Genomic DNA, 21,943 nt, shown 5'->3' with positions numbered 1-21,943 from the left:
CACAATGAAAAGTAGCTCCTGCTCACTGCAACTAAAGAAAGCCCATGTGCAGCAATGAAGACCCAACGCAGCCAAAAAAAACAAAAGTAAATAAATTTTAAAAAAAGACAACAACAAAAAAACTAACGATTCTGGGGCGTCCCTGGTGGTCCAGTGGTTAAGACTCCATGCTCCTAATGCAGGGGCCCAGGTTCGATCCCTGGTCAAGGAACCAGATCCCACATGCCACAACTAAAAGATCCCGAGAGTTGCAACTTAAAAAAAAAAAAAAGATCCCATGTGCCGCAACTAAGACCCAGTGCAGCCAAATAAATAAATAAATACTAAAATAAACAAACACAAACCCTAATGACTCTGAAAGCAGACAGTGGTAATGGCTGCACAACCTTGTGAATATATAAAAACCCACTGAATTGCATATACTTTGAATTTTATGATGTGAATTATATCTCAGTTTTTAAAAACCAATGGCACTTTCCCTCAGAGGGATTTGGGTTACACAGGTATATGCATTTGTTAAAAATAAGCTGAACAATTTGTGCCAGAAATCAAGAGATGCTCAAAGAATGATTGTTTAGAACCCCAAAAAAGATGAAGTTTAGGTGCACATAGTGAGAAAAATGAATGGTGTGCTAGAAGGTAGCAACACCAGAGGAAAAATTCAGCAAATCTCTACAAATTTCTCTTTCACAAAAAGGATGTCAAAAGAACATAAGACCCCATGAAGGGGTTCCATCAAATTTGGAGCAATTTGTGCACCAAAAAGAATTATGAGAAAAATTAACTGTAATACCCTAGAGGGAAAAAAAGGACCCATGAAACATCTCACTGCTGAGGGAAGTTATAAATTGGTATAATCACTTTGGAAAACTGTTCGGCCAGTATCTATGACCCAGAAATTCCCACTCCTGAAAATACACCCAAAAGATGTGTTCACCAAGACATGTAATAAAAGAATGTTCATAGCAATCCTATTCATAACCAACCCCAAATGAAAATAACTCAAATATCCATCAACAGTAGAATGGATAAATAAATCATGGTTTAGTCAATACACAGTAATATAGCTATACAATAATGAGCAACAATTTGAAGTCCTTACAGATTTTAATTATATGATCATAAGATCTGGATTTTCGAAATGTTATCTAAGCAGCTAATAGTTACTTCCCAATGAAAACTGTTTTATTATTAAGAACTTGTCAACATTTTATCTAATTTCAACATTAGTATCCCTTTTTAAAAGATTCCTAATAATTGTGTATATGTATCTTCTAAAAGCGCTTTTAAAGTTTTTTTCAATTTAAGGAATCTCAAACAACTGTAGACCCACTCTGTCCTGATAGGCTAACTCTAAAAGTAATAACACTCAATGAATAAAATTTGGCAACCCCAGAATAAAGCAAAGGAAAAAAACCTCTAATTCCAATTTCATAGATACTAGTATGAACATTTTGCTGCATGTCTTAAAATATCTTTTTGGACTCATTATATAATACTATATAACACATATACACCAGTATGTGTACATATAATTATTTTTTAATTAAAAAAGGCGTATTATATTCTATTTGCAGAACCATACAGGCGGACACAAGCAGACATCCCTTTACATAAGAATGGAAACTATTGGTGGGAATTCCCCGGCAGTCCAGTGGTTAAGGACTCCAATTTCTCACTGCTGTGGGCCCAGGTTCAATCCCTGGTAGGGGAACTAAGATCCAAAAAGCCATGTGGCACGGAGAGAAAAAAAAAAAAAAAAAAAAAAAAAAAGAATGGAAACTATTAAGAAAAAACAGAAACTCCCCTTTCCCACAGCAATTAAATAGTACTTGATTCCACCTCACAATAAAGGGCTACCTGCCATATTTCTTCACAATACCCAAGTCTCGAACTCCTTTCCTGATTTTCCATTTTCACTCCACCCCAGTATCCCAGGGTGGTGCAAGTAAGGGTGCACAGTGGTGGGCTTGGTGTGAGCAAAGCAGAAAGAAACAGAAAAGGATGAGACCCTGGAACTCTGATTCCTTCCTGCTTTTCTTCCAGACATACACCATTTCTCACTGCTGTGAGAGATCTATCCTGCTTTTTGCACCTCCAGATCCTGGTCCTGACCCAACTCCTAGAAAGAACAATGAGGACTTCCCTGGTGGCGCAGTAGTTAAGAATCTGCCTGCCAATGCACGGGACACGGGTTTGATCCCTGGTCCAGGAAGATTCCACATGCCGAGGAGCAACTAAGCCTGCGTGCCACAACTACTGAGCCTGTGCTCTAGAGCCCTCGAGCCACAACTACTGAAGTCCTTGCACCCTGTACTCTGCAACAAGAGAAGCCACAGCAATAAGAAGCCCGTGCACTGCAATGAAGAGCAGCCCCGCTCGTCACAGCTAGAGAAAGCCCTTGCACAGCAACAAAGACCCCACCCCCGCAATCAGAATCTAGGTTTTGCTAAAATGAAGCTCATTTTTACTATACCATGGAGCTAACCCAATACCCAATGTCAGCAATCATTCTGAATTGTGGTTCCCCGTAATATCTATGTGAACAAGAAAATATCAAGTCTAGGAAATTTTTCTTAACTTCCACATAACACTGAGTGATTTTTAGGTCAAGATTTAAAATATTCCTGCTTATCCATTCACCATCAACTCAGGTATCTTTTAAGAACGATAGTATAAGACTGTGATTTGATAACTATTATAACATTAAAAATACTAAACTAGAAACCACAAAAAGTCAGAAATTTGATTATCAGACCAACTGATAACATGACAATTAATAGACACCACGTATGTAGAACCCAGGATCAGTACATAGTCATAAAATTAGCTGAAGTTCTTGCCCATCTGGAACGTATCCTATGACAGAGAGAGATAAAAAAAGAAATGACAGATGGAAACGTACATACCAAAATACGAGTGAAAAGGGGTTCTGAAAATTATCAGACCTAAAGCTGATGGATGACTTCCGCGATACAGAAGATTTTACTTCTAGAATGTAATTTTTATGGATATAAATAAGCTGGTCACGTAATAAAAAATTTCAACCTAGAATTCTGAAATTTCATTTGTGTAATTTTAGCTCTTATTCAAATTAAGGAAATAACTGAAAACCACTGTCTAACAAAATACCATTTCTAAAAATAAGAGCAAACCTTTCCACTCTGATGGTGAGGTCCTCTGTAGGTCTCTGATTTGAACATCCACTAGGTTCTTGAGACATAGTGGCCTGGCCTGAACTTTCTCCTCCTTATTTAAAAAAAGAAAAGAAAAAGAAAAAAAGAAAAGAAATAAGAATATTACATTCAATGCCAATTTTTAAAAAGGTATATATCTTTTGGATTACAACATCTGTTAACAAACTTGTTTCTTAAATATTACATATTTTCCCTAAGAATGGAGTAAGAGATAAGAAATGAACTATTACTAATTCTGAAGTTTGGACCTGGATACAACAGTATATAATAGGGAAATAAGGCAGCTACCCAGCTGAAAGTCACCGAGATAAAACATGCAGAAATGTTAACCTGGCAGGAGGAGATATAACAAAAGTAGACTAAGCATACCTGGCCAGGGGTAGGCTCTACTCTAAAGCAGCCTGGTCCAATTATCTTTGGTATCCGATAGGGAAGCCACTAGTCAGCCACAGGTGGCTACTGAGCACTTATAATAAGGCTAGTGCAAGTGAGAGACTAAATTTTTAATTGTATTTAATTTTAATTAAAATCGCCACATATGGCTGTGGTTATGGTATTCAATAGTGAAGCTCTAGGAAATTCCCTGCAGGTCCAGTGGTTAGGACTCTGTGCTTCCACTGCCGGGGGCACGGGTTTGATCCCCAGGTCAGGGAACTAAGATCCCACATGCCACGAGGCATGGTCCAAAAAAAAATAAAAAATAAAAAGTGAAGCTCCAGAAGCCAAGTTTGATACTGGGTATCACTCTAGACTTATGATGACCCAAGGAATCTGCTTCTGCAGAGCACAATGATTCCTTAGGGAAGCTTTTCATATCTACACTAGTATTCTTTTAAGGATTTCCTGAAGGACAGTATTTTGTCCTGGCCTGCTGTAGAAGACAGCTATGGGCTAGTATTCCCTTTCAGAACCTCTGCTATTTCCTTCCTTACCACTCACCATCAATTTAATTCTTTCTTAAATTTTTGATCTTTGAAAGAGCATGGACTGTGGAGCAACAAAGTCTGCGTTAAACCCTGTTCTGTCACTTTAGTGAGTTACTTAATCTCACTGTACCTCATTTGTAAAATGAGGATAGTAACCTCACAGAGTTGTTATGAGACATATCTTAACAGAAGTAAAATGCTAAGACTTTTACTAGGACTAGCACATAGTAAGTGCTTCAGTTATTATAGCAGCAGTAGAAATATTAGAATTATTAAGCAGAACCAATGGTACACATCTCTTCCTACCTCTGCATTCAGTGCATCACCTACGTAACCTGAAATCAGCCACAGTAGGAATATTTATACTTTGCAAATCAGCAAACAGTACAAATAAGGGCTTTCACCCTGCCCCCCCACAAAAAAAACTTCCGTTAAATATTTACCAGCATACCACTGAATGCAACCCTTGGATAAGCAGTGGTAACCTCCAGCAGCCAGTGTGTGTTCAGTAGGAAATTAATCACTTTTCTTTAGTAAGTAAAATAAATGCCAAGGACATTTATATCTTGATATCAGCAAAAAATTTAGGAAAACTTTTTAAGATAACTTGTGGACAAGCCAGAAAAAAAAAGTGCTGTGTATAACAATACAGTTAGGTGGATCTATGACTCATAAACAAAGAAAAATGGATGGCAATAAGCTAAAACAACTGATAAAAATCCAAACATAATAAAAATTTACTAGAGGAAGTTCTGTCTTTTTAGATTTAAAAAGACAACTGGATTATCAGGCAGAACATATCTCCTGATAAAAATACACAGCATCACCTGTAAAGCAGTCCTGCCAAAAAAAGAATAAACCTGACTCTCATGAGTAAAACAAGCCTATAGTTTTACTACCAATTTAGAGGAATATTTACAAATTATTGTAAGGATGTACCAAATCCAAAATGTGGGAAACTACAGGAAAAACCACTGGTGACAGTAGGAATCTATGAAAACCATCAACCAATAGTGATATATTGGACTCCAAAACAAACTGAAAAACTTAGTGTAATCTAAATATTGCCTAGATAATTAATGATAAAAAGGAATTACTGTTAAACTTTCTAGGTTTCATAAGGGATAATGGTATTGTGGCTATTTTTTTGAAGTGCTTATCTTTCAGATAGCAACATTTTTGTTTTGTTTTGTTTTTTTGCCTGTGCTGTGCAGCTTATGGGATTTTAGTTCCCTAACCAAGGACTGAAGCCAGGTCCCAGGCAGTGACAGCGAGGAGTCCTAACCACTGAACTGCCAGGGAATTCCCAACGCCAACATTTTTAAAGATGAAATGATATAATGCCTAAGTGTGTCCTAAATTATAAGTGGCAAGGAGACAATGAAAGGGGATACAGATGAAACAATATTGGCCATGAATTAAAAACAGCTGGGGGACTTCCCTGATGGTCCAGTGGTTAAGACTCTGCACTTTCACTGCAGGGGGCGTGGGTTCAATCCCTGGTCAGGGAACAAAGATCCCACAAGCCACGGGGTGGGGGGCAAGAAACAAAAAAAAGTTGGAAGACAGGCAATGGGTTTATGGGATTTCTTATACTATTTTTCTCTACTTCTGTGTACGTTTGAAATTTTCCATAATGAAGCTAAAAAAAAAAGCTACAAAGAACTAAGATTAGAGCTGCTACTCACTTCAAATAAGACAGAGTGTAATACTCTGACCAAGTTAATTGCTTACTAAAACAAGATCAAAACACTTTGTGGGACTATAACAGAATCCAGTGTTACGTGTAACTCCATAAGTGGCACTAAAGTTAATGGGAAATTACAGAGCATCAAATTTCAGTTCAATATAAGGAAGAACTTTTCTAAAAACTAGGGCTTTGACAACAGAATAGGCTTCCTAGCAAGGTAACTGAGCTTCCTGTCATTAAATGTATTCAAATAGAGGCTTAATGATTATCTATCCAGGCTGTTAGAGCAGGATAATCTTTTAGGATACTAATGTTCTAACTTCTTGCCTTACCTAACCCTACATTGCCTAATACAAAGCTATATTACACAAAACAACTATGATTGTGCAAGATTCTGAATAAACAGTATAAAATTTCTCTTCTGCCTTTTCTATCAACCCCTCTACAGTCAGTCACACCTCCTATTGCTACAAGCTCTATTTTACAATTAACTTTTAGCTCTAATTTTAAAAGTGCAAATACAATTCTCTGAAGTGTACATTAGTTCATTTGGACTTTTCAAAAGCCTCTGGCTGAGAGATTTACAGAACTGTTGAGTGTCCTAATGACAGTCCCTGAACCACAGCACAGCAGCAGAAATGATCACTAACTATCAGCTGCTCTCGACTGCTGCCTACCTGTGTTCGAAGGACACAGTCATCGACTTTATTCCCTTCTGCCACTAAATGACAAATGTGTATTTAAAATAGCCCTTAAATTTTAAGTTAAATGAAACTGAAGAGGAAAAATACAGTATTTTTATTTTTAAAGATATTAATCCATGGCCTTTAAAGCGAAATTACCTGTTGCAGAATCTGACTTTGTATCAGGAGAAGTGGGTGGTGTCTCACAGAGTTCTGCATTTCTGGACTGACAGTTTTCAGAAGTGTTGTTATGTTCAAATGAGGTGGATGGAGTAGAGACTGAACTTTGTGATTGGCCACCATTTGCCACTGATGTTTCACCTTTTAATGAGTGCATCTAGGGAGAAAAAACACTGAAATTTAATTACAAACAAGAGTCTAAATTTACCACGGTATATGAGACCAAAATATCTGTACTCCATAAAAGGAAGAAGTACTAAACTTTCCAAGTAAATCAATCGAAAATGTATAATCCTAAATATGATATAATCTCATTATGGAATTCAACTGCAAGGTGACAAGATCGTAAGATTTTTTTTTTCCTTTTAAAAAGTTTTATTGAGCTATAATTGATTACAACAAACTGCATACATTTAAAGTTTACAATTTGATATTTTTTAATTAGTCATCTATTTTATACATATTAATGTATATATGTCAATCCCAGTCTCCCAATTCATCCCCCCCCACTTTCCCCCCTTGGTGTCCATATGTTTGTTCTCTACATCTGTGTCTTTTTTTTTTTTCATTTTATTTATTTATTTTTTTGGGGGGGTACACCAAGTTCAATCATCTGTTTTTATACACATATCTCCATATTCCCTCCCTCCCTCGACTCCCCCCCACCCTCCCCATCCCAGTCCTCTAAGGTAAGATTTTTAAAGCACATTGTTGATTTTTCTTAAAATTAGAATTCAAAAAAAAAAGTTACAAGCTATATTAGCCATTTGCCCAAAGTGGATGCAAGTGAGAAATTGAGTAAGGTCCTTAAAATAAGTCAAACAATATACTATTATACTGTTAGGGACCTTAATGTGACAGCAACTCTCTTTTGCAACAAAGTAATAGTGATTGCATTATGTGGTTAGGTGAAGGAGGAAAAGGGAAGGGAGAATACAAAGTCATTCATGTATTAGGTACAAGCACCTCTACCTTCATAATGTTATTTTCAAAACCAGTCCAGAAAGACAGTATTTACTACCTTTTAAGTTTAATAGCATGGCTAGTTCCTGAATATTCAGAGTGCCTCCAAAAATACTGCAATATCAAGTTCCTCACATACCATTTTCCAATGTTTATACAAAGAACAATCCCGTTCCTTCTCACCTGATGGACTTTGTGGATTCTGCTAACAAGTTCATCTGCAGAAACACTTCCTGCTATTACTTCCAAGGGAATTCCACTGTCTCCAATAAAGAAACTGGATGGAACACACACTACAGGATCTGTACAGTTTAATTAAGTCTAACAATCCATGGGAAACAAGGCAATAATTTTATAAAACATTATTGATAACAAAGCAAAAGAAATCATCTTTGTGAATTATACTGTGAAATATAATCAGCTAACATCTTCACAAATAATTTCAACTACCCTATCACTATGCCTGCACTGTATCATACTGCTTCCTAGCTATTCACAATTTTAAAAAACTCCCCAAGGGGACTTTGCTGGTGGTCCAGTGGTTAAGACTCTTGCACTCCCACTGCAGGGGGCACAGGATTGATTCCTGGTGGGGGAACTAAGATCCCACATGCTGTATGGAGCAGCCAAACAAAACAACAAACTTCCCATGATCCCATCTGCTACAATATACTGTCTCAAAGGACACTTAGTAATATAAAGTTTCCATAAACAAGAATGCATGAGTTCCTAAATACAAATGAATAATTTCTAAGGGTCATGAATTAACCAAAAGAAAGATAAATCCTCAAGCAAAATATATATAAAACCGACTCTTCATGGAAAGGATACAGATCTGTGAAAATTGCAGGCAGGCTTCACTGTAAAACAAAATTAAATAGAAAATCACTAGATGAATGCACGTATTTCCCAAATACTGAGTTGTTTTTATAAAAATTTACGGTACCAATTACAAGCAGTTTTCTGAAACTATTAGTTCCTTTCATAGCCATCAACTGAAAAGGACAAAACATAATCCTTATCTCACAGACCTTTTTTGGTTTGTTTTATAATTTTCAGATTAAAGGGCCACTTGCTCTTGCAACCCACAAACTGGTGGCTAGATCCCGTGCCTAAAAATCAACTTAGTATCTGTCATGTTGCTTCCTCAGCAGCAAGTATTTCTGAGTACGTCTTAACTTTTAATTTAATAAGAAGATATTAATACCTGTGACTTACTTGTGCAAGTGATAACACAATATTTTGTAATAACAAAGGGCTCAAAACAATCTAAATATCCACCAATAAAAACTGATGAATCATGCAATTACAAAAAGGAAAAAGGTTTAAAAAAGCATGTCAAACCACCACCATTTTTGTAAAAAAGGGGAGGAAAACAAATATATTTTCTTGATCTGGTTGCCTCCACAGAAGAGAACTGTGTGGTTAGGGACAGGGATGGGAGAGAGACTTTACACTATAATACGAATAAAAGACATTGATCCATGTAGATGAGTAATTCCAAGTATCAAATTAATGCTTCCAAGAACCAGAAATTTGCTTCACTTTTTAGGCATGATTATCATAAAAACATCTGAAAGTATTAAAGTATGAAGAAAAAAATTACCAAGAATCCTACCTTCTCAGAAATAACCACTGTAAACTTTTGATGCATTTCCTAACAATCTATTTTCAATGCAGGACATCTCCATAAATAAACATAAACTAACATGTTCCTAGAACATCAGGTAGCTTTGTTATTATTTAAAGTAAATAAAATTTACTTTTCATAATTTGAAAGGCATACTGGATTCTATTAGTAGGCTGTCCATAATGAAACAAACACCTACCTTCACTATACACAAGTATCCCTGCATCCACAATAGAAATTTGTTTTTAAAAATGCTAGATATGTATAAATCTCAACAATTCTGAAACTCTCATTTCTTCCACATTCCCAATAAACCCCTACATTCTTCCTGCCATTACTGACTCTAAAAGGTGTTTCTAGAAGATAATGGACAAAATATCAATGATACAGTATACTCTTTTTTAAAAAACTATTACAGCTCAATAAATAATATATAGTTCAGTAACTGTTGCTATTGTGAGGCAGACTGTACTATGATTTGCTTCATGATGTTTTGTTAAAGAAAATTTTTAAATAAAAGTTTACAAACTTTTAGGTAAATTTCTGAATATTTTAATCTTGACAGTAATTTTCATTTTGATATCATCAGTATCAAAAGGACAGAAGTACTGCTTTAAAACTGCTAATGAACTAATGTTTCCAGGCATTTATCATTGATGGCTGCTGCTAACATCATAAAGAGAGACAACAGAGCATTATGTACCCTCTAATGCAATAATGGAAGACTTACCCACCATCTATGAAGTAGTCTTACTTAAGGGGGAAAAACCTAACTTGAATCCAACTGTCAATTTACAGAAAATAGAGGACAGAGTAATAAACTAAATGACACTAACAGACCAAAACCCATACTGTAGGAAACTACATAACAAATGACCTGGTTTCTCAAAAAAATAAAAACTGTAAAGAAAAAGACAGAGAGATACAGAGGTGAAGCCTACAGAGTAAACGAGACTTGAGAGAGATCACAATGTGAGAGATCTGTGAGACCACATCACAATGTGTGGACCTTGATGGATCCTGAGCCAAACAAACCGTAATAAATTAATAATAAAACCATGACTCATGAGACAACTGAAAATGTGAACACTAGGTAGATATTTGATGTTAAGAAATTATATTCATTTTTGAAGTATTACAGTTATGTTAAAAAACTAAGAATCCTTATCTTTCAGAGACATACCAAAATATTTATAGATGAAGTGATACAATGATTGAGATTTATTTCAAAATTACATGGGATGAGCTGAGGTGGGTGGGGGAATACATGAAACAAGGCTGACCATGAGCTGATAACTGTCAAAGTAGCTGACAAACACTACTCAAGCACTTTTGTGTATGTTTGAAATTTTCTATCAAAAAAATGTATTGATGTATTAACAAATGAAACAGACTTGTGGTTATCAGGTACTATGAGGCGCTATAAATATCCTTACTCTTACTGAATTAAATGGTTCCATTTTCAAAAATAGGATTCAAAAGTGTGGTCAACCTTTCAGAGATATTTCATACATGGTTTACAGTTACTTCCATGTTTTTAGGATCTGAGGATCACAGTTCTTTAGCATTACTGGTGCATGTCACATAGCTGCTTGGTAGACCAAGGATTTCTAAGTTTTTCAGTAAGATATAATGATGAATTTGAAAATGGCAATCAGAATTTAAGTCCCCAAAATGTCTTAGATAAAAATCAACATTCTTATAGTCTAAGAGTATCACCATAAATCATAACCAAAGACAATGGTTAAAAATTTTAAAGACTGCAAGATTAAAACATAAGCAAACCTTTTGGTATCGATTTTAATAGCAACAAAACTGTTTGAAGATGCTTCTGTCACTTTCTCATCTTCCCAACTTGCAGCCATCTGTGCAGACTGCTCATCATCACCTGTAAAACATTACAAGCATTCTTATAACATAAGGCCAGTATCTACTGATTCCTTTCCCTGGAAATCTGGAACTTCAAATAAAACGTGATCCCCCAAATACTATTTTCTACTAAATTTGGAAACTGAATTTTTCCGTAAATGAAAAGTGTGACTTATATGCACTGTTAACATTAATAAAAAGAAATGAAAAACAAAATACTGCTATTTAGATTATACAAAGTGTTTTCTAGATGAAGACATCTGAATTATGATGTAAATATTATCACAATAATTAGAAATCATGGGCAGAATTGTGACTTTTTTGGCTTTTGTACACATAATTTCAGAAAATAAATGTACAATGCTTTTCCCATACGTAGCATCTTTCTGTTGAGCTCAGTGTCCTCCACACACACACATCACTTATTCTCCAGAATTCCTCCAAAGCAGACAGAAGCAGGTACAATTCTGTTTGCAGTTTTGGACCTGCCTTTTGTTATAAGTATGCTAATTATAAAAGTTACACTGACCCAAAACTAATCTATGGTGACAGAATTCAGCATGGTGGCTACCTTGGTGAAGCTACTACTGATTGGGAAAAAGGATGAAGGAGCCTCTGGGGTCTTGGAAATGTTTATATCTTTTTATTTTTATTTTATATTGGAGTACAGTTGATTAATCAATGCTGTGTTAGTTTCAGGTGTATAAAAAAGTGATTCAGTTATACATATACATGTACCTGTTCTTTTTCAAATTCTTTTCCCATTTAGTTTCTTCCAGAATATTGAGCAGAGTTCTCTGTGCTATACAACAGGTCCTTGCTGGTTATCCATTTTAAATACAGTAATATGTAAATGTCAATCCCAAACTCCCAACCTACCCTCCCCCCCACCCTCCCTCCGTGGCAACCATAAATTCATTCTCTTTGAGTCTGTTTCTATTTTGTAATTAAGTTCATTTGCATCATTTTTTTTTAGATTCTGCATATAAGCTATAGCACATGACAGGAAATGTTTATATCTTATCTGGATGACAGTTACACAAGTGTATTCATCTGTAAAAGTTCATCTAGCTGTTCACTGAAAGTATTTTGCTTAATATACTGTATGCCATACCTCAGTGACAAAATGTTTTAAAAGTTATACCTATCAAGAGATATTTCCATTTTAGACCTGTAACATCTAGATTTTGGCATAACCACTCTTTGGTTGGCAAAGTAAAACTTACCTGAGTTAAGTCACTGAAAAATATTTCTGAGGTTAGCAGAGCTAAGTGTTTTCTCAAAGGTGAGCAACCTTTGCCAATTTACGGATAAAAAGTTTTGAGGTCATATTTTTTGCTTTACAAAAATGAGATCTTTCTATACCTACTCTTTTGGAAACCATTTTCTTCCCAAGTGCGTTCCCCTTCCCCAATTTAATCCACCCTTAGCCTTCCCCATCCCAGTTATCTGTTAATGGCAACACCATCCTTTCAGTTCTCAAGCCAAAAAGTTTAGTTTAGTTTTTTTGTTTTTAATATTTATTTATTTGGCTGTGCTGGGCCTTAGCTGAGGCACACAAGATCTTTGGTAGTTGTTCTTGTCTTTAGTTGACACTCTCTCCAAAATATGTCCAGGGATTTCCCCTGAGGTCCAGTGGTTAAGACTCTGCGTGTCCCAGAAAAACAAATACCGTATGCTAACAGTATATGGAATGTATATATGGAATCTAAAAAATGGTACTGATGAACCCAGTGACAGGGCAGGAATAAAGATGCAGTTGTAGAGAATGGACCTGAGGACACGGGGTGGGGGGCGAAGGGGAAGCTGGGACGATGCGAGAGAACAGTATTGACATATATACAGTACCAAATGTGAAACAGATAGCTAGTGGGAAACTGCTACATGAAACAGGGAGATCAACTTGATGATGAGCAATGACTTGGAGGGATGGGATAGGGAGGGTGGGAGGGAGTCGCGAGAGGGAGGGGATATGGGGGGGATACAGCTGATTCACTTTGCTGTACAGCAAAAACTGGCACAACAGTGTAAAGCAATTATATTCCAATAAAGAGCTTTAAAATGTGAAAAAAAAAAATAAATAAAATAAAATAAAGGTCCAATTTCATTGTTAAAAAACAAAACAAAAAAACCAAAAACCAAACAAACAAAAAAAGACTCCATGCTTCCACTGCTGGGGGCATGGGTTCAATCCCTGGTAGGGGAACTAAGTTCCCATATGCCATGAGACGTGGCCAAGAAATTAAAATAAATAAATAAAAATTTAAAAAATGAAAAAACTATATAAATGTATATATCCAGAATGTAACTATATCTTACCACTTTCACTGCCTACCTGACTTAAGCTACCATATTCTCACCTAAACGATTACAACAGCCTCCTAACTGGTCTCCCTGCTCAGTCTACTCTTAGCATCTTTCATTAAAAAGTCAGATCAGGGAATTCCCTGGTTGTCCAGTGGTTAGGACTCCATGCTCTCACTGCCATGGGCCTGCGTTCAATCCTGGTGGGGGAACTAAGATCCCACAAGCTGCGTGGCGTGGCCAAAAATAAAATAAAATAAAAAGTCAGATCACATCACCCCTTTGATCAAAATTCTACAATAGCTCCCTACTTCCCTCAAAGTAAAAGACAAAGTCCTTACAAACGGTGTCAGGCCTTCAGTTACCTCTCTGACCTTATTTCCTTTTACTTTTTCGCTGTCACTTTCCTCCTATCCCTTTCCTTTCTACTCTTCAAATATTAGAGATTCTTGCTATAAGGTCTTTGTACTAGTTGTTTCCTCTGCCTGGAATATTCTTTCCCCAGATACCTATACGGTTAACTCTCAACTCCCTTAAGTCACTGCTCAATATTATCTTCTCAATAAAACCTTCCCTAATCACTACTTTAAAATTACACACTGCAGGGAATTCCCTGGCAGTCCAGTGGTTAGGACTTGGTGCTTTCACTGCAGGGCCCCAGGTTCGAACCCTGGTCAGGGAACTAAGATCCCACAAGCCACGCAGCACAGCAAAAAAAATTAAATTACACACTTCAGATGTTCCCAAAGCTCCCTCATTTCTTGCTTTTTTTTTCTGTAATACTTATTACCTTCTGATAGACTATGTGTTTTACTTATTATGTTTACTGTTTATTGTCTGTCTCCCTCCACTAGCAAGCATGTTGCATGAAGGCAAGAATTGTTTTCCTTTTTATTTACTGATGTAACTCAAACGCCTATAACAGAACCTGGCATAGAGTAAATAAATACCTGGAATACAGCGGGCTCTCAATAAGTATTCTGTGGAATGAATAGCTAAATTCCTGGTATATTATCCTGGCATGCCTACAAAACTTGACTAATGCGCACAGTTGAAAACATTTTTTGTGAAATGAGTTCCAGGAATATTCAGTAATAAGGGGCTTGAGAAATCCGGCCACGGAAAAGTAGACAGGGACTAGAATGCATCTGCAGACCAAGACCAAAAGAATGCCCATTAGCAGACCCGTAGATGTTGAAGCAGCCGACAGGAAAACTATCATTTGCAGTGAGACCATTCTGAGCACATCTCCAGACACTACAGGGTGAGGAAAGATGTAGAATTCCAAGTAAATGACAAGATTATCAACCTAGAAAACAGCTATATAGGAACATTCTTACTACACTTAGAGAAGGCTGTGAGGTGTTAGGGATCCTTTTTATTCATTCTTTCATACATTCACTATTTCATCCCACATTTACACTGTGCTAGGCACTGAGCTATACACTAAATATAAAATAAATTGAGATACTGTATGCCATCAGCAGAGCTTAAAGTTTAAAGATACAGGGGACTTCCCTGGTGCCTCAGTGGTTAAGAATCTGCCTGCCAACACAGGGGACAAGGGTTCGATCCCTGTTCCAGGAAGATCCCACATGCTGCGGAGCAACTAAGCCCGCGCGCCACAACAACTGAGCCTGTGCTCTAGAGCGCACGAGCCACAACTATTGAGCCCACATGCCACAACTACTGAAGCCTGTGCACCTACAGCCTGTGCTCCTCAACAAGAGAAGCCACCGCAATGAGAATCCCGTGCACCACGACGAAGAGCAGCCTCCGCTCACCACAACTAGAGAAAGTCCAAGCGCAGCAACAAAGATCCAATGCAGCCATAAATAAAAAAATGGTTTGATTCCATGTTAAAAACAATTTCATAAAAAAAGATACAAAAAAAGTACTTGTTTGGTAAACTGTAAGTAATTATAGTATGTAACACTCTGAAAAAGGAACAGACCTCTTTAGATCGGTCAGGGAAGCCCTCTCTGAGGTGATATTTATAATGAGGCCTAAAGGATGAAAGAGCTGAGCCATGCCACAAGCCAGAAGAGTTCACGACAAAGAAGTAGTTTCCACACAGGGAAAGGGCTGTGTGATTAGGAGTGCTGTGAACACTAGGGAGCAGGAGACAAGATGAGACTGAAGAGTTAGTGTCCAAAGATGACTCCCACACCTAGGTTTACCTAACTGGACATAAGACAGTACCATTTACTTAGAAGTAGAACACTGGGGGGAAAAACAGGTTCAAGCAGTAATACTTTTAGGCTTGAGAATCCTGTGAGGCATCCAATTGGGGATGTCAAGTAGGTAGGTACCTGGAAGGATGGATCTGCCACTTCCGAGGCTGAGGTTCTTCACTCCCTCACCTACCCTGTACGACGTGATAGGGTCGCAAGTGTTTCATCCCCACTAGCAATGTCTGTCCATGACTCAGGATAGTACAGCAGCAGCTGCTTGACCAACAGAGATGTAAGACTGAATGGAATTACATAATTCAGTGAGAGTTATCTTAACAGTACTGAGTGGGATTATTAATTGCCAACTTTAGTATCTTTACTTTCTTTTTTTTAATCAAATTATGAACTATGCTGTGGAGTTAGGTGGGCCAAAGATTTTAGGAGAAAACATTATATCCTTCGTGGTATCAGCAAGTATCCAAAAGTAAAGCCACTTAAAAAGAATAGCACAAACTCTGAAACAAAGAGTTGTAGACCCCCAGTAATTCCAAACTAGAAAAACTCAACAAGTCAAAACCAAAGGGTTTTTTAGTCTATATTAACAAAACAACAACAAAGTATTAAATGGTGTCAGTCAAGGAGATTTTAGCCAACTAGCAACACTAGTCAGTGAACAGACACCTCTGCTTCAGAATCCTTGCCAGATTATTCTACCTTCCCAAGGACAGAATCAAAATCTTTTTCAGTTTTATTTCTTACAATTTACACAGCTGTAATACTTTGAAAATCCTTGTTAATTCATTGACTTAACTAGTAGCAATCTCTCCAGTCTCTTAACACCAATCCTACATATTCTTTAATTCACCCCTGAAAATTTCACTAATATAAACAATCTACCTAAAATGCTTCCCACTTGAGTGGTTATATGAACCAAAGATTACCCCTAAGATCACTCCCTCCAACTACATTATAGAGATATCTTCTTAATTTTCCAGTGAGTTGGTATATTACTGTCAAGGTCTCAGATCTAAGAAAATCATGAGTTCTGGCTGTATTCTTCAAAGTCAGGAACAAAGCTCTAAGCAACCTGTAAGTGTTGCAGTTTCATGACTCCACTGTCAGTGACACTAATCCTAACTAGTCTTGGAGATTAACTTCCTAAAACTTTAGAAAAACTAATGGTATTTTGAATGGGTCAAGGGACAGACTCCTTCGGCAGATTCCTAACAGTCCTCCTGAAAGCATTCAACACTCATTGATATTCTAAAAACATATGATACATACTCATCAGTAAAAAGTTAACTGAAGAATGTATACATTATATATACACACAAAGCCCAAAGACCTATAACTTTATTTTTCTACTGAAATAATTAGCACTACTGTTTCCAAATGTTTGTTATTAAATCTAGCATTTCTTCCTTCAAATTAACTGGTTAGCCCAAGAGTGCCTTCTAGGAACCTTTGGACACTATCAAATGTGTTTTCTGTTTAAAAACATGAGCACTATAATCCTAGATTTCCTGATTTCCACACCAATTTCAATAACTTCCTAAAATCTACCACTGTTCAGTTTTTTTCTTGAGAAACAAAAAAAGACACTCAAAAAAAAAAAAATCTGTCAGGACAAGATACAAATCCTTTTTGTGACACTGCTGTATATCATTTAACCACTGAGGACATAAGTTTCCTCATCTATAAAATGCGAATAAACCCTGTTCTACCAACTGCCAAGATCAACTGAAATTTTATGTGAAAAGCACAACTTAAAATGTCATTAAAACTATTACTGTAGGGACTTCCTAGGTGGCGCAGTGGCTGAGAGTCTACCTGCCAAAGCAGGGGACATGGGTTTGATCCCTACTCCAGGAAGATCCCACATGCTGCGGAGCAACTGAGCCCGTGTGCCGCAACCACTGAAGCCCGCGCACCTAGAGCCGGTGCTTTGCAACAAAGAGAAGCCACCGCAATAAGCCCGTGCACCACAATGAAGAGCAGCCCCTGCTGGCCGCAACTACACAGAGCCCGTGTGCAGCAATCAAGACCTAACGCAGCCAAAAAATAAATTAATTAATTAAAAAAACTATTACTGTACCCCTAATAAGCAACTAAGTATCACTAATTTTCCTTTCCCTTTTAATCCGCTTATATCCTTACAGGTTTAGAGCAGTTATTTATTTATGCGAAGTATAATTCTAAAACAGCACAAGACAATCTAAACTACTCCAGCTCTTCTAATTAACTGCATTTGGCTAAAATTTTAGCATAATTTAAAGCAATTCAAAATTCCAAATTTAATGGTAAGCGAAACACATTTCAGCACCTTGCTCTTCACTGCTGTGCATAAAGCTATAGGGCTATTATCTAGCCTTCCAAGTCGTGACTTAACAATGAATAAACCGTTATTAAACACAAATAGTTGAAATAATACACCTCAAATTAACGGTCGTCACAAACAGTGATTTGGTTCATGTAATGAGGATCAGCAAAACCTCACAGGCATAGGTTTACTACAAATCTAGATTTCAGTAACAAAATACGGAGCAAAATAACCCAGAGCAAAACGGGGTGAATGGGTAAGTACATGTTTTGAAACTGTAGCTATGAGACTAGGAAAACAACAAAAAGAAAGAAGGCTTGTGTGTCTACTTCTAAACAAATGGAAAAAAAAAAAGAAAACAACTTGCAACAAAGCAATTATTCTATACTAGATTCACCACCCCCATATAATTAAAAAAAAACAAATCAAACCTATATAGACCTCCAAAGTTTGCGTTTCAAGAACATGCGAAAGCCAGTAACCGTGAACGCCGGGTGGTTTCTCTTTGTTGATTACCGATGACACAGCTTTCTTCCTGACAGTCCACAACTGACTACAAGCAAAACTGCCTGCCTGACGGCTCGTCCCTTATCCCACCTACACACTAACGACACGGGCGTTAAAGCCTCCCGAAGGGGGTCCTCGGGGACACAGCGCCCCGCGGGGGGCGCCCGGGAGGCGGCGCGGGGTCGGGCTCGGCGGGGAGCTGCGGGCTGGGCGGCCAGGGCCTGCTCCACCCGCCCCCTTGCCCCGCGCGGGGAGGGGCCGGCGGGGCTCGGCGCGCTCTGGGGGCGAGGCCGGGGCCAAGCCTCCCGCCGGGGGTCGGCAGAAGCGGGCGGCGGGGGCCAGGCCCGGGGTGCTCCAGACGGACGGGGGAGGCGCTCAGACGCCAAGGGCGGGCAGCCCGAGCCTCTGGGCGCTGGGAGGAAAGGCTGCGGGCCCTTCGGGGTGGAGACAGGCCGCAGGGGGTGTCCCGGCTACATCGCGGGCCCTCGCCTCCTTCACCTGCCACGAACACCACGAAGACCGCGCCGCTCCTCTTGGCCGATGCGATGGCGGCCGGAATGGCGCCCTGGAACCACAGCATTGCTGCCCTCGGGCACAGAAGCTCGCTCGGTGCGTTGTCGCCGCGGTCCCGTAGCTGGCCCCTCCTTTTCCGCCGTCGGGCCCCGCGGACCCAGCCGTCCCAGCCGGCCCGTCCCCCGCCTCCGGCTCCGCACAGGCGCGCAAGCCCGTCAGCGGCGTCCGGACGCGCGCAGGCGCGCAGGCGAGGCGCACCCCGCGCCACGTGACGCCACACGTCGCCGTCGGCACCGCGCCCCCGTGCCTTGTCTCGTTGGCAACTTGGTGCGTGCGCGCGCCCGCGAAGCCGCAGGCCCCGTCGTTCCGGAAGTGAAAGCAGGCAGCGGAAAGGATGACTAATCGCTAAGTGGGGTCGGCAGCGCCTGCCTGAAGCATGACGGGAACTGTAGTCTTCTTAGGCTTGGTCCCTTTAATATTGTGAGACATGTAACTGTGGTTTCCCCGGCACGGTTAAGGGGGCAGCAGTGAGGGCCACTTGACATCTGTAAAGCGACATCGCGCTAGTCACCAGGAGATGCCATTCTCGGCATTATTGACACCTTCAACGTGCAGTAAATCATCCCCGCCCCGGGTGGAACCCTGCCTCAGTGGAAAGATGTAATTCTCTATTATGATGAGTGGCCATTGTGTGATAGGGTGGATGTCTCTCGGTTAGGAACTAAGTGGGCTTTGTAGGGATTTACTGCAAGGCTTCCATTTCTGCTGAACTTAATTTATCAGCTCAACCTTGAAGAAAAGAACCACAGACCACAGCAGTCACTTTCTGTAGTACCATACAGCCAGCGTACCTGAGGGGAGGTATTGGTTGAACGCAGACCTTGAGTAATTTCCTAGTCGTTGGTTAGAGATCATCCCAAACCTCAAAACACTAAGCTATGCTGTTGCCACAGCTGCTTTTGAAAGTAAGTCAAAAGCAGAGAAGAAATAATGATTTATTTTCCAGCTACTTTTCATAGTAATACGAAAGAGAAGAATAGATAATATTGTTTACGGTGATATGTGACAAATTACTGTGATCAGGATATGGCACTTTGCAGTTGGTTTCCATTAAAATGAAAACTGATTCATATTTAATACTTTCTTGAAATTACACGGCCTCTAGTAACTATTGGCTAAAGGCTTGTATGGTTTATTTGAAGTTGCATACGCTGTTATATTATACATCCTACATCACTTAAATTTCTCCTCCAGCAGTACACAATCATTTGACAATCCTTGCAGGATTAAGGAGGGGCTCCCTCTGAAAATATCCTTTTCCTACAAATATTTAACCGAAAAATAGCTAACATCGATTCCGATCTTTGTTTACTTTTTTCCAACCAGGCCTCTCATACAGAGTTATTATAAACTGAAATATAATGCTGATTACAGAAAGTTGCTGCTTATGTAGGACACCATTCCTTAGGGAGAATTAGAGTTGATCTTCACCATCAACTTTAAGTGGATTCCTTACGATTCCATCAACACATGTATCCTTTTGGTAGAGCAATGTCTTTATTTCTGCTGTTAGAATTAACATTAGCAGAATCATTCATAGCCTTTCACTCATTCATCACATAGTTACTGCTATTCTGCTATGAACTAGGCATTGTACCTGGCATTGATAAGGAGGTGAGGCAGTCAGACAAAGGCCCTGCCTTTGTGACTGCACAGTCTAAAGAGAAAGGCAGACTGTAAGTGATGATGTATGGCACAAGAGTGCTTCAGAAATGTGATGGTGTGACCAAACATGGACAGTGGGGTTAGAAAAGGCCTTCCTAAGGAGATGACATGCGAGGGGAAATCTAGCTAGGTGAATGAGAAGACTTCCAGATAGAAGAAACAGCAGTGTGAAGGCTTGGAAGCAAATGAGAATAGTACCCTTGAAGAACTGAAAAGTGTCCAGTGTGTGTGGTGTAAATGAGGCTGGAAAAATAGCAAGGTTAGTTCATGCAGGGAGTTGCAAGTCATGTTAAGGATTGTGGACATTTTTCTAAGAACTGTAGAAAACCACTGAAGAATTTTTTTTTTTTTTATTTTTGGCTGCATTGGGTCTTTGTTGCTGTGTGAGGGCTTTCTCTAGTTGTGGCAAGTGGGGGCTATTCTTCGTTGTGGTGCAGTGGCTTCTTTTGTTGTAGAGCACAGGCTCTAGGCTCGCAGGCTTCAGCAGTTGTGGCACATGGGCTTAGTTGCTCCGTGGCATGTTGGATCTTCCTGGACAAGGGATTGAACCCGTGTCCCCTGCATTGGGTTCTTAACCACTGTGCAACCAGGGAAGTTCCTCACTAAAGAATTTTAAACAGAGAAGTTTCAAATAAGATTTGTGTTTTTAGGGACTTCCCTGGTGGTCCAGTGGTTAAGAATCTGCCTTCCAATGCAGAGGACATGGTTTTGATCCCTGTTCAAGGAACTAAGATCCCACATGGAATGGGGCAACTAAGCCCACATGCCCCAACTGCTGAGCCCATGTGCCCCAATTACAGAGCCCACTCACTCTGGAGCCCACAAGCCACAAATTAGATAGAAGCCTGCACACTGCAACAAAAGATCCCACATGCCGCAACTAAGATCTGATGCAATCAAAAATAAATTAAATTAAAAGAAAAAAGATTTGTGTTTTTAATATGCAGCTACACTGCAGTTTAAGTGGACTGTTTTGGAAGTGGAAAGGGGGAAAGTGAAGAGACTGGTTAAGAACCGACTGTCCATGTATAAGGGAGATGGAGAAGTGGGTACTTTCGAGAATTTTGGAAGCAGACCCAATAGGTTTTGTTGATCAGTTAGCTATGGAATTTGAGGAAGGAGGAGTCAAGAAGAGATCTTGGGTTTCTGTCTTGATGTTGTATAGAAGATGATAGTGGGGCTTCCTAGGTGGCGCAGTGGTTAAGAATCCGCCTGCCAATGCAGAGGTCACAGGTTCGATCCCAGCTCCAGGAAGATCCCAC

General features: G+C 39.1%; 1 protein-coding gene across 1 annotated transcript in view; it reads right to left on the bottom strand.

Annotated features, from left to right (window-relative positions):
• The window catches only part of UBXN4 (UBX domain protein 4), a 31,646-nt gene extending 12,322 nt beyond the window's left edge, over window positions 1-19,324 (bottom strand). Inside the window, exons 1-6 of the mRNA XM_057745848.1 lie at window positions 18,942-19,324; window positions 11,055-11,157; window positions 8,471-8,499; window positions 7,823-7,941; window positions 6,656-6,833; window positions 3,156-3,249 (exon numbers count right to left, since the gene is read on the bottom strand). Of these exons, the coding sequence (XP_057601831.1) occupies window positions 3,156-3,249; window positions 6,656-6,833; window positions 7,823-7,941; window positions 8,471-8,499; window positions 11,055-11,157; window positions 18,942-19,023 (605 nt within the window). The 5' untranslated portion in view covers window positions 19,024-19,324. The remainder of the gene's footprint in view (window positions 1-3,155; window positions 3,250-6,655; window positions 6,834-7,822; window positions 7,942-8,470; window positions 8,500-11,054; window positions 11,158-18,941) is intronic.
• Window positions 19,325-21,943: the final 2,619 nt, after the last annotated feature.

Source organism: Hippopotamus amphibius, chromosome 8, assembly GCF_030028045.1.
Source record: "Hippopotamus amphibius kiboko isolate mHipAmp2 chromosome 8, mHipAmp2.hap2, whole genome shotgun sequence".
Classification (NCBI taxonomy): domain Eukaryota; kingdom Metazoa; phylum Chordata; class Mammalia; order Artiodactyla; family Hippopotamidae; genus Hippopotamus; species Hippopotamus amphibius.
Note: the sequence above shows the minus strand (reverse complement) of the source record. Positions and strands in the feature narration are given on the sequence as shown.